The 14020-nt window shown below is 35.9% G+C and overlaps 1 protein-coding gene across 3 annotated transcripts in view; it reads right to left on the bottom strand.

Annotated features, from left to right (window-relative positions):
• The window catches only part of MINDY2 (MINDY lysine 48 deubiquitinase 2), a 77619-nt gene that overhangs the window by 58277 nt on the left and 5322 nt on the right, over nucleotides 1-14020 (bottom strand). For all 3 annotated transcript variants that reach the window (XM_025999814.2, XM_072738633.1, XM_072738634.1), the window contains exon 2: nucleotides 2503-2560. In XM_025999814.2, coding sequence (XP_025855599.2) covers nucleotides 2503-2560 — 58 coding nt within the window. The remainder of the gene's footprint in view (nucleotides 1-2502; nucleotides 2561-14020) is intronic.

The raw sequence follows: 14020 nt of genomic DNA, 5'->3' as shown, positions 1-14020 counted from the left end.
AGAGGGAGAAGCAGGTTCCATGTGGGGAGCCTGATGTGGGACTCGATCCCTGGTCTCCAGGATCACACCCTGGGCTAAAGGCGGCGCTAAACCACTGAGCCACTGGGGCTGCCCTATGTTAAACTTTTTAAGGAACTGAGAAAATGTTTCTTGTCAGCAATATTACATTGCTATTGGCTATGTATAAAGGTTTCCAATTTTTCCTTGTACCCTCCCTGTCTGGTTTCCTCCCACGCACTTGTTGAGGTTACCAGTGACCTCCTTATGGTTCAATCAATAGTCAATTTTTAGTCTTCACACTGCTTAAGCTATTAGCAGCATGTGGTTCAGTTAATCTTTTACTCTTCATTGAAACTTCATTTGGATTCTAGGAAATAAGTCTCCTGTTTTTCTTCAACCTGGCTTGAACACACCTGTTCTTCCTTCTTCTGCAATTTCTAATCAGTGGCATGTCCCACAGTTAGTACACTGATCTCTTCCCTTCTCTATCTACATTCAATCTCATTGTGATTTCACTTTGTCTACCATTTATATATGTTGTCTGCTCCCAAATGCATATTTATAGGCTAGATCTGCACCGCCCAATACATTAGCCAGTAGCAACATATGATTATATAATTTCCGTTAATTAAAATTTAATATTCAGGTTCTCAGCACATCAGCTATATGTTAAGAGCTCAAGAGCTATGTGTGGTTAGTAGTACCAAACTAGATAGTACAGATATTGAAGATTTCTATTATCACAGAAATTTCTATTATACAGCAGTGATCTAGACCCCTCCTCTAAACTCTACATTTATATATCTGACTGCCATCCTGAAATTTCCACTTGGATGTCAATAAACATCCCCAAACCCAAATCCTGTTATTCCTCCCTAAACATGTTCCTTCCATTTTTCTTGTGTCAGCTGATGTTAACTCCATCCTTTCAGTTGTACTAAGCCAAAAACCATGCAGTGAACCATTCTCACTCTCCATTCAACTGATTAGCAAATCCTGTCAGCTTTATATCCAGAATCTGACCACATTTTACAATCGCCGCTTCTACTACCTTGTTGGAAGCCACCACCATCTTTCACTGATTGCAATAGGATTTTTTGTTGTAATAGCTTCCTGATATCCCTGCTTGTCTCTTCCTTCCTAGGTTCTAGTTTCAGCCAGAGAATTCTTGTTACTCTCAAAGTCAAATCATATCAGTCCTCCGGTCAAAAACCTCTAATGGCTTCCAAGCTCACTCAGGGCAAATGCCAGAAGTTGCTATAATAGCCTACAGGGTCCTATATGACCTGGCCCCATTACCTCTCAAATGTCATCTCCCTTGTACATACACTCCTTGGAAGTTATACTGGTTATTCATCAAAAGCACCAAGCATATTTCAGCCTTCCCCATGAAATATAATTCCCAATTATGTTCCCAATTATGAAACATAATTTAGAAATCATAAAGTTTAACAATCACTAAGCTAGACTAAAAGAGATATAAATAGAAATTCTATTTCCAGACATATGGGTATTCAAAGTAATCTACTCTTAACTCTGAGATTTCCCTAGCCAGTGAATAGGATTAAATGATAGTAATTACATAAAGAAAAGGGTCTTCCAAAAGCTACAATCTCCAACTTCACTAGGCCTGTACTTCACCAAAAGTCAGTTAGCTTGTAGTCTGGAATGGTGTAGACAAGCTAATCAGCTGACAATAATAATTTTTCTTTTTTACAAAATTTTTCTTAAAATAAACAATTAATTACTAAAAAAACTAAGAATATGGATTGATTACCTATGTGGTAACAATATAAATATATAAATTCCTCTTTGCTAAATTGTAAAAGACCTCAGTGTAATACACAGTTCCCCCGCTCTGTAAACAAGTTCTACTGAAAGCAGCTGGTCTGTAAACTATCACTGGTCTGTTTTGAAATAAGAAGCTTGCATAAGAATGCAACTTAATACACTGCTTCCTTCATCAAGAAAATTTTGCTATGAAAAATTTCAGATAAACTGAACAGTATGCTTGTGTAAATGTTTTGCATTTTGGCACAAACCCCTGGATCACTGCAGATTGGTAACTAATGTTTCACAGACTGGTGTAGGTCCACGAGTCATACTTTGGATAGTGATAATCTAAATCTAAATCTAGGTTTTTAATTCAAGTCTATATTCAACTCAATATTTTTTTAACGCTTTCTACATGCAATGTCAGACTTCCTGTACCATTTCCCATTCTGTAATTTATTAGGAATTAATATGTATCTTGTTCTTTTCTGGAAGTTATCAGCCTCCTTATTTATACTATAGAATTTTAACACTGGTTAGAAAAAGCCTTCAGAAAGGTTTAACACTCAAGAACAGTAACATATTAATATAAATTTTTAATTAAGAGATTCAAAATTATGATTTTAAAGCAGATTTAATAGCACTTCAGAAAGATGCAATTTGGTAATATATTAGTTTTGGAGACTTTATTTTGAAAGAGATAAAATCATCCCACTTTTCAACACTAACCTAAATATTCCATCAGTTGTTCAGCAGTTATGATTTCCATCATCGGTGGAAGTTTCACCTGAAAAACAAAGTATTTTTTCTATAAAATCAAATGTTTTAAGTGATTAAAGTGTTTCTTCAGTCAGAAACATTGTATGTGTGCAAATGTATCTACTATACATATACATTAATATTTGTTATTAAAATCTTTATAACTAATCTTTATCAAATATGACAAAGTCAATCTTATCACCATAAAATTTATAGGGCGATATAAGATCTCACAGAGACACCAAGAAATCTGTTTTTTTTCTTTCATTTTATTTTATTTTTTATTTTTTTTTAATTAATTTTTATTGGTGTTCAATTTACCAACATACAGAAAAACACCCAGTGCTCATCCCGTCAAGTGTCCACCTCAGTGCCCGTCACCCATTCCCCTCCAACACCCGCCCTCCTCCCCTTCCACCACCCCTAGTTCGTTTCTCCGAGTTAGGAGTCTTTATGTTCTGTCTCCCTTCCTGATATTTCCCAACATTTCTTTTCCCTTCCTTTATATTCCCTTTCACTATTATTTATATTCCCCAAATGAATGAGAACATACACTGTTTGTCCTTCTCCGATTGACTTATTTCACTCAGCATAATACCCTCCAGTTCCATCCACGTTGAAGCAAATGGTGGGTATTTGTCGTTTCTAATTGCTGAGTAATATTCCATTGTATACATAAACCACATCTTCTTTATCCATTCATCTTTCGATGGACAAGAAATCTGTTTTTTTTTTAATATTTTGTCTTTTTTTTTAAATTTTTATTTATTTATGATAGTCACACAGAGAGAGAGAGAGGCAGAGACACAGGCAGAGGGAGAAGCAGGCTCCATGCACCAGGAGCCCGACATGGGATTCGATCCTGGGTCTCCAGGATCGTGCCCTGGGCCAAAGGCAGGCGCTTAAACCGCTGCGCCACCCAGGGATCCCAAGAAATCTGTTTTTAAAACCAAATGCTACCCCTTTCATCACCCTCTATGATAGTCACTAGGCACCTCCAGTAGTGTCTTACATGATAGACCAGTTGAAGGGCAGGAATAGGCACCAAACATGTGACAGGTCAACCATGGAGCAGTTTTACTAAGGACAGATTGGAACATAGCTCAATATCCCATTTCTTCAGTTTATCTTGGCCATTTTTATTGAGTGACTATAATGCTACAGTATTAAAGTATCAATCAGGGATGGCTGGGTGGCTCAATTGGTTACGTGTCTACCCTCACCCCAGGTCATGATCTCAGGGTTTTGGGAATGAGCCCCAAGTCAGGTTCCCCACTTAGCAGGGAATATGCTTCTCCCTCTCCCTCTGCCCCAACCCTGGCTCATGGTGTCACTCTTTCTCTCAAATACATAAATAAAATATTTTTTAAAACCCATATTAATCATATGCTAAAGAATTTCACTTGCAAAGTTTTTTTTTTTTAATTCTATTTATTTATTTATTTGACAGAGAGCAGAGTGAGAGAGAGAGAGAGCACAAGCAGGGATGAAGGGAGGAGGGAGAGGGACATGCAGACTCCATGCTGCGCAGGGAGCCCAATGTAGGGCTTGATTCCAGGACCCTGAGAACATGACATGAGCTGAAGGCAGACGCTTAACTGACCTAGCTACCAGGCACCCAGTAAAGTTTAAACGTAGGCAGCATTAAACTATATTGTTGATAGCTGTATGCATGGTGATAAAATTATAAAGAAAAGTAAGGAAATGGATTCCATAAAAACCAGAATATGGTTAGCCCTAGGGATAAAGGAAGGGGTTATAGTTGGAAAGGAGGGCATATAAGAGCCTTCTGGGGAGCACCTGAGTTTCTGACTCTTGGTTTTGGCTCAGGTCATCATCTCAGGGTCGTGGGATAGAGCCCCCCAAGTCAGGCTTGTGCTCAGTGTAGAGTCTGCCTGAGCTTCTCTCTTCCTCTCTGCCTCCCTATACTAGGCTCACTTGCTCTAGTTCTCTCAAATAAATAAATAAATATTTTTTAAAAAGTAAGAGCCTTCCGGGATGCTGGCAATGCTCTATTTCTTGACTTGCATGATAGTTCCACTGATGTTTATAATAACTTGTTAAACTATACATCTGTTTTATGCATCCTATGTGTTATGGTTCACAATAAAAAGGTTAAAAGTAGATACGATTACAGTCATATTTAAGTTTCTAAAGTTAATTTGGCAGCAACACATTAGTCTACATTAATGTTTCAAGTGAATTGTCAGATGAGTTACATAGATGTTATAGCCAATCATTATAAATATTTTAGCTGACTTATTCAAAAGCATACTCTGTGGTATATTCATAGGATAGAAGAAAAATAAATGCTGTAGGACAGAAAATCAAACAAAGTAATTAAATATCAACGATAGGAGAATAGTAACATAATTAAAAATTTTTCAGGAGTTATTTTCTGGGAATCATTTTCCGTTCAACCAAGGAAATCATTTAAATTATCAACTTTTTCCAACAGTTCCTCCAAGTGTTGAAGAAGGTACTCTGGGTGTTTACGTTAGCAAATGCGGTAACAGCATGTCACAATTTTTTGTTTGTTTAATCAATTAATAAAATAAGTTCTAAAACATATCTCTGTAAAACAGATCTCTGTAAAACAGAAACAGTTTCATACCCTGAGAGCATACGTGACAATTGATGCTTACAATTTTGTCATCCAGCTGGATTCATTACTCAGGCAAAACCAAGAGATGCCATGGAGGTTTTTATTATTACTTGATTCTAAATCATTTGTTTCCTTGTGTCATGTTTTTCAAAAATTGTTAACAGAGTTTGGGGATTTTGTTTGTTTTGTTTTAGCTGCTTTAGGTTTACAGAAAATTGAACAGAAAGTTGAGAGTTCCCATATATGATATATTTTTAACCTGAAATTCATTGGTAAACTATGGTCCCTGCCTGTTTTCTTTTTTTTTTTTAGATATTTATTTTTTATTTATTTTTTAAAGATTTTTAAAAATTTATTTATTCATAGAGACAGAGAGAGAGAGAGAGGCAGAGACACAGGGAGAGGTAGAAGCAAGCATCATACAGAGAGTCTGACGTGGGACTCGATCCAGGGTCTCCAAGATCATGCCCTGGGCTACAGGTGGCGCTAAACCGCTGTGCCACCAGGGCTGCCCCCTGCCTGTTTTTCTAAATAAAGTTTTATTTGAACAGTCACTCTCATTGTTTATATATAGCTTTGGCTGTTTTGCACAACAATAGCATAGCTGAATCTTTACAAGACAGATCACAAAGCCTAAGATATTTACTTACTATCTGGTCCTTTACAGGAATTGAGTTTGCTGACCCCTGTCTTAGATGATTTTAACTGTTCCTACAGAATAGTTTATCACTACAAAATATTGTATCAAGCTGTTTCAGGAGTGCTCTTAAAGGTCTGATATTTAAACCAGAAGTTTATATTCACTGTTAATGTTTATATTCTGAATAATTGTCAGAACAATCTGAAAATCCCACTTACACCTAATAATGTTTCTTAAATAAGACCTATATATTTTTTTATTCCAGACAGGTTCAGTCAATATATTTACCAGAAAATTCCACAAACAGATAGCTTATCCTCTGCTTTGGTTAAAGTAGCAATCCTATATAACTGTCAAAATAAGAATTAACAGAATTGTCAATTGTGGCATTTTTGCCAAAAATAACAAACAAAGGCACTAACAACTATATGTACTTGGGAAATACATACTATAATCCTAGATTTCTACAAACATGATTTCAGGGTTTAGCCTGGAAATGTCCAAATAATAACAATTGCCTACATGCATTGCTTTAAACATTTGAAAAAGAAAATGACACCTTTATACTGATTAAGAAGTGGGCAACAAATATGCAAATATTTTAACTCACTTATTCACAAGCATACTCAGTGAAATATTCATTTCCTGAATCCTAGCCAATAACATATTCCGGATAGTCATTAAAATTAAGGACAAATAAACAATTGAGAAGGAACGCCTGCTTCTCACTAATACTGTGAAGCTGTCAACAGATCTTTTTTTTTTTATTTTTATTTTTTTTTAATTTTTTTTTTTTAATTTTTATTTATTTATGATAGTCACAGAAAGAGAGAGAGAGGCAGAGACACAGGCAGAGGGAGAAGCAGGCTCCAGGCACCGGGAGCCCGACGTGGGATTCGATCCCGGGTCTCCAGGATCGCGCCCTGGGCCAAAGGCAGGCGCCAAACCGCTGCGCCACTCAGGGATCCCCAGATCTTTTTTTTTTTAAACCACAAAATTATCTTCCTGAAAGCTTATCTTTTTCCATTCTTTTACCACCATCACCTCAAAAACAAGTGCCAAAGGTTTTGTTAATGATTCTGACTTTCATTCCTGTCTCTTTAGGTTTTATAAAAGAAAAAAACAAGTTAGGGAATAGCTAGCTAAGAATACAGAATTAACAAGTGTGAATCTCTAAATTTTAAATTTTACAATGAAAAAAACTTAAAGAATGACCTAAGTTCTCAGGTGGCCTTTTAGTAATAATCTAAAACATATTGTTCTTAAGTACATGAATAATGTATATAAAAGTAATTGGAAGGTACTCTTTTAAGTAGTTTAAATATTCTTCCTAAAATATGAGCAAAACCTCTCAGTATATACTAACACATAGCTCCAAATTAAGAGTTCAAATAGAGTCTAAGAAAATAAATTACGTCCTCTCCGAGACATAAGATTTTACTGAATTAACTGGATTTCCTGAGCAAATTAATATCTTAAGCACAGCAAGAATAATCAAATTAACAAACAGAAATAGCTACTCCAACTCCAACTATTCAACTATAGGGTAAAAACCCATTAATTCAGCCAAATTATTCTGTAATTCTTAGTCATTTGAAGAGTGAAGTGTATTTGAAAATAGACCCAACCAAGATCAAAATTTTAAAAATTTTTATAAAATTAAAAATAAATAAAAATAAATTAATCAAATCTTCCACGTAAAGTATTAATATAACCTTAAACAAAAATGTAAAATATCCCAAAAGTGATATGCCAAGATTTTGATACCTATGATGACATTCTGAAGGGGATAGAAAAATGCAGGGGACCAGTAAAACTAAAAAATAAGCAGTTTATATAGGTGATGGTAAGCACAAAAATGACCAAAGAATATTATTAAATGTTTAACTGGAATACCAATAAAAAGTCATAGATTCACATTTTGAATTATAACACTTCTGTAAGTTGGGGAGTTGAAAAGATAAAAATTGAGTATTTGCCAATCTTTGCTCTTTAGGAAAAGCAGAAAAAAAATTTTAATATATTGAACTAATTGTCATTCAGTTTGCTATGACAATTAGCATAATCCACAATCCTATGAAGCTGATTTTACTACCTTCATTCAAAGAATTAACTAATGCACTGAGAAGTTAATTTGTCCAAAGTAGCAAAGCTGTGATGTGAACTGAGATCCGACTCCAAAGCCAATTACCTTCTCCATTATACCACTATTTACATATTTTTACAGCAAAATACTTTTTTTCAACACAAATCTTATGTAAAACATCATCTGATATATATTTTAAATAAAGATTTGACAGAACTTTGTGACCAATGAAAAGTGGAGGATAAGCCTGGGTGGCTCAGCAGGTTAAGTGTCCAACTCTTGATTTCGTCTCAGGTCATGATGTTATGCATGGATCAAGAGATAGAGTATGACAGGATCCTTGCTGAGTGAGGAACCTGCTGGAAGATTCTCTCTCTCCCTCCCCCTTTCTCAAATAAATCTTTAGAGAAGAGAGAGAAAGAAGAAAGAAAGAAAGAAAGAAAGAAAGAAAGAAAGAAAGAAAGAAAGGGAGATAATGATAGGCAAAGAATAAATAAGGTTGACTCTAAGACTTAGTTAGGAGACTCTCAAAATTAAGATCTATAGAATCAATATAAATGAGAAATTTGATAAGGGAAGACAAGTTTGTAGAAGGAAATGATGTCTGCTTCAGAACTGTAAGGTTTAGTTTGATATTCCAACAAAGTTGCTGGAACTCAGGAGACAACCATTTTTAATTTGTACATGAATTATTTAATTCTTGTGTTGTAGTCTATTTTTGCATTACTTAAGGTAAAATGGCCCAAATACATGATAAAATTCCTTCTTAGTTCAAATTTCACTAATTAAAAAAATTTTTAAAGTAATTTCTACACCCAATATGGGGAAAGTTACATGCTCTATGGACTGAGCCAGCCAGGTGTGGTACCCTTCTAATTTTGAATATACAGTAAATCATACAGCATTCATGATTTTTTAGTTGAAATTATAAATAAATTATTTTTTTAAAATATTAGAAGTATTAAACAAAGACTAAAGGGGCACCTGAGTCACTCAGTGGTTGAGCATCTGCCTTCCATTCAGGGTGTGATTCCGGAGTCCTGGGATCAAGTCCCACATCGGGCTCCCTGCAGGGAGTCTGCTTCAATTCTGCTTATGTCTCTGCCTCTCTCTCTTTGGGTTTCTCAAGAATAAATAAATAAAATATTTAAAAAATAAATAAAATAAAAGACTTTTATCCTTTAAAAAGGATCCTTTCAACATGCCTTATTATAAACTATTACACATCATCTTCATATTCTAATTTATTATATGTAACATTCGTTTATTATTTATCATTTATTATTAAGAATAATTCATTTATTAATAATAATTACTATACTTAAAAATACCAAAATTCAGATTGTTTAGTAAATCCTTCTGTATCTCATCAATATATCAAGTCACAAAAAATTTTAAGACACGATCTTCAACTTAGAAAAGCCAATTTGAAACACATTCACCATCAATTTTTATCATAATTTAGACCCTAACCTCAGAGTAATACTAAGGCCTATCTAAAACTATTTAAAACCATCAGAAATTGCAGATATAGTCATACATATTAGATTTTCAAGAATGTCCTATTTTAGGGCAGCCCAGGTGGCTCAGTGGTTTAGCGCCCCCTTCAGCCCAGGGCCTGATCCGAGACCCAGGAAGGAGTCTCGCGTCAGGCTCCCTGTATGGAACCTGCTTCTCCCTCTGCCTGTGTCTCTGCCTCTCTCTCTGTGTGTGTGTGTGTGTCTCTCATGAATAAATAAATAAAATCTTTTTTTTTTAAAGTCCTATTTTATATGCAATGCAAAGAGTTTCAGAGCAATAAACAACGTTACAATGGACTTATATTTAAGCTCAGAAAGCCTAGCTGCTGAAAAACCCAAGTATAACTGACAATGAAATTTTTGCACTGTTACTTGAGAAATAAATGTGAATAGGGTATGATAAGGGACCAACCTGAAGGCTATTGAAGTCATCCAGATGAGATGAAGGTGGCCTGAACCTCCTTCAGGTAGTGGTTGTGGTAGTAAAGATAGTAGTAGTGGTAGTAAAGATAGAATTTACTAATTAATGAAAATATCAAAGAAGGTATTTAATAAACTATGAAGGGAATGTCACACTTATTTACCCCAAAAGCTAAGAAAGTCTCTGACACTGGAAATGTCAGATAATTCAGAGGACATAGGATAAAGTATAGGGGGCTAAAAATGGAAGGAGTCTGAATAAAGAGCAACTGGTACCAGATCCCAAGGATTTGTTCTAAAGAGTCACGAAGGCTATTTCTGCTTCTCTGACTTTATCACCGGTTCGTTCAACCTGCTTAGCCCCAGATCTAGTGTCCATCAGGCTTGCTGGCATCTTGAATTTTAACTTCAAAACCACATACCCCAAGTAACAGCTCAAGTTCTGGAGTGGGTATTAATCTTAGGTTGGGCCAGTTATTTAAACTTTATGCAAAAATAAATAAATAAATAAATAAATAAATAAATAAATAAACTTTATGCACCTCAGTTTTGTATATATGTAAAATAGGAGCAATATTTGCATAAGGATTTAATGATGTGATTGAGAAAATTAAGGAGAAATGCATATAATGCATATAAAATACTTAGCATCATATCTGGACATAAAAATAACTGAATACTATTATTTTTCAAAGCTCTCTGATTACTGGTACGATCTATGCTCAAATGTTCTTCACCTGGGACTCAACATAGACTAGGCTGGATGGGAAATAGGAAAGTTATCCACTGAAGGACTACTCAAAGCAAAGGGAAAGGAGAAAATGAACCCATTATTAATAGGACAACCTATTACAGATAGAACAAACCTATTACAGCCACCAGCAGTATTCATATCGTCATCAGCCTGCATCCATTTTACCTCACCAATCCTAATTCTTAAGAGAGATTGAAAATGAAAGACTTCTAAATGTTATTTGAATCTATCACGTACACAAAACACCAATGTGTAAAGCTATTATTCTCTTCTTATAAGATCTATATTAAAAGGGGGAGGGGACCGAGGAGATGCTAAAATGGAATCTTTGGCTCACCATCTCTTTTTCCACTTTTACAAGGAATAAACACACTTGGAAATCCTCAAAAGTGCCTAGTTTAAAAAAAGGGAAATATGAGAAAATTTGTGTGATTGCAATGTTCTTACAAGTGAGGAAGTTTAAAGAAAAAGAAAGTTGGGGCACCTGGGTGGCTCAGTTGGTTAAGTGTCTGCCTTCAGCTCAGGTCATGATCCCAGGATCCTGGGATCGAGCCCCACGTCGGACTCCCTACTTGGTGGGGAGCCTGCTTCTCCCTCTCTCTCTCTCTGCCGCTTCCCCTGCTTGTGCTTGCTCTCTCTCTGTCAAATAAACAAATAAAATCTTAAAAAAGAAAAGAAAGTAAGAAGCAAGGAGAGGTGTCTGAAAAGTGTATGAGAAAAGTTGTCAAGAAGGGACGGAGAACTAGAGCAAAAGCTCATTGTTGGCAAGAGGCTCATCTTCATGGTGCCTTATTCTATAAGTGATAATGAGAGAAAGGATGTCCATTTGAACTTCTTTGAATTTTCTGGAAATGGCCTTTGCTCATTTTGCTAGTGGATTGCTTATCTTTTCTTTCTAATCTGTAAGGGCTCTTTGTTTTTTTTTTCGTTTTTTGTTTTTTGTTTTTTTTTAAATTTTATTTATTTATGATAGTCACACAGAGAGAGAGAGAGAGAGATAGAGGCAGAGACATAGGCAGAGGGAGAAGCAGGCTCCATGCACTGGGAGCCCGACATGGGATTCGATCCCGAGTCTCCAGGATCGCGCCCTGGGCCAAAGGCAGGCGCCAAACCGCTGCGCCACCCAGGGATTGTAAGGGCTCTTTGTAAATGAAGAAATTAACCAATAGGCACATAATCTGGTAAAGAATTCCCTCAGTCTATAGTGTGCTTTGGTTTAGTTTCCGGTGGAGATTTTTTTGGGTGAAAAAAGGAGTATTTTTGTCCTTTTTAACCTTCAGCCTTTTCATTTTCTTTTAATTTTTATTTTTTAAAGAGAATACACATGTGGGGTGAGGGGTTGTGGTGCAATCTCTTTTCCTCCATAGTCCTTTTGGGTAGGAAATTCTTTTCTCTTCTTTCTTTGCTTAGTAGGGGTTGTGGTGCAGAGAAAAGGGGAGACAGAGAATTTTAAGCAGACTCTGTACTCAGCATGGAGCCCAACTCCAGGGTCAATCTCATGACTCCAAGATCATGACCTTAGCTGAAGTCAAGAGTTGGACACTCAACCAACTGAGCCACCCAGGTGCCCTTCAGCTTTTTCATCATTTTTTATAGAACCAAATATGTCAATCCTTACTTTCTAGTTTCTAGGTTTAGAATGTCTGGAGAAATCAGGTTAATATAAAAAGAAAATCTTGCTTCAGAATCCTGGCATTCCTCTGTTGACTTGGAGTAGGAGATGGTCTAAGCAAAGAAAGAAAAGAATTTCCTACCCAAAAGGGCTATGGAGGAAAAGAGATGTGCTTCCAACATCTTAATTGAGAACAGTGCATTCATTCTTCTACCAAAATGCTACATGATTAGAAACATTATCATTGGTTATTACAAAACTTATGTGTCTTCTGTCATAATGTACAGAATAAGTTTATGTACTTTTTTTCAGCGTTTGAGCCTCACAACCTATAACAGTCTTTCTGTAAGAAAACAAAAGTATGACAAAGCAGGGATTCCTTCTATTATTAAAGTAATATGGGGTACTGGGTAGCTTAGTCTGTTGACTATCTGACTCTTGGTTTTGGCTCAAGTGGTAATCCCAGAGTCCTAGTATTGAGCCCTCTGCAGGGCTCCCTGTTCAGCAGAGTCTGCTTGGGATTCTCTCTCCTTCTGCCTTTGCCTCTCCCTCGGCTTGCACACACTTCCTAACACATGCATGCTCTCTCTCAAAATAAATAAAAAATCATTTTTAAAAAGTATTTTATTTTGAGAGAGCACGTGAGCTAGAGCATGAGCAGGGGGAGAGGAGAGGGTCAGAGGGAGAAAGAAGCAGACTCCCTGATGAGCAGGGAGCCTGATGGGAGGCTCAATCCCAGGACCCAGGGACTATGACCTGAGTTGAAGGCAGATGCTTAACCAACTAAGCCACCCGGGCACCCCAAAATAATACTTTCATAAACATAAAGATATTAAGGCAGAAACTTTTTAGAATGTTACATAATGCAATATTTAAGTTATACAAACTAGAAAAATAATAGTATAATGAATTTCCAAGTACCCATCACTCAGCTTCAACATTCGTAACATAAAGTCAGTATCATCAGAAACCAAATTTTATATTTTATATATCTTTTGACTTGTTGATTTTCACAAACACATTTTTTTTAAGATTTTATATATTCATCTTAGAGACAGAGAGCATGAGCAGAGGGAAAGGAACAAGCAGACCCCTCAACCAGCACAGAGCCTGACATGGGGCTTGATCCCACAACTTCAAGATCATGACCCAAAAGAAATCAAGAGTCAGATGCCTAAATGACTAAGCCACCCAGGCATACCCAAACACATCTTTTTTAAGACTTTATTTTTAAGTAATCTCTATATCGTATGGGGGGCTTGAACTCACAACCCAAGGTGAAGAGTCATATTACGTACCGACTGAGCCAACCAGGCACCCCTAAACATATCTAAATAAATGGGTCACAGCCTTCAAATATCCTTATAAATGGCATTGCTTTTGATAGATAAAATAAAAGATTAAAGAAAAACTATATAAAAAAACTACATGTGTAGTTTAAAGTCAAGAAGCAAAGTGAAAATGTATTCCAAAGCATAAATGTAGGTGAATTTACCTGGTGTCAGTTAAACAGAATTATAAATTTGAATTTGAATTAAATTTAATGTATAAGTTTCCTTCTTCCTTGATTTGTTGGATTATCACAGCTCAATTATTTCAGAGATTATGAATGATCATCTACTCTTCATCAGTCCTAAAGCAACACTTGTAATTAAAACTCCAATATTCCCAGCACAGTACTCACTCTGTTTGGTAATTTTAACTGTCATCTCTCATCCAGAACCACAGCACTTACTTTCTTTGAATCACTCAAATCTTCCCAACATGTTTAGTTTATTGATTTTTCTCATTACTTCACCTCCCGCAAAAGAAATAATCAACTTTAATTTTCAATTCTAATTCCATTGACTC

Source organism: Vulpes vulpes, chromosome 15 (genome assembly GCF_048418805.1).
Source record: "Vulpes vulpes isolate BD-2025 chromosome 15, VulVul3, whole genome shotgun sequence".
In the NCBI taxonomy this organism is placed as follows: domain Eukaryota; kingdom Metazoa; phylum Chordata; class Mammalia; order Carnivora; family Canidae; genus Vulpes; species Vulpes vulpes.
Note: the sequence above shows the minus strand (reverse complement) of the source record. Positions and strands in the feature narration are given on the sequence as shown.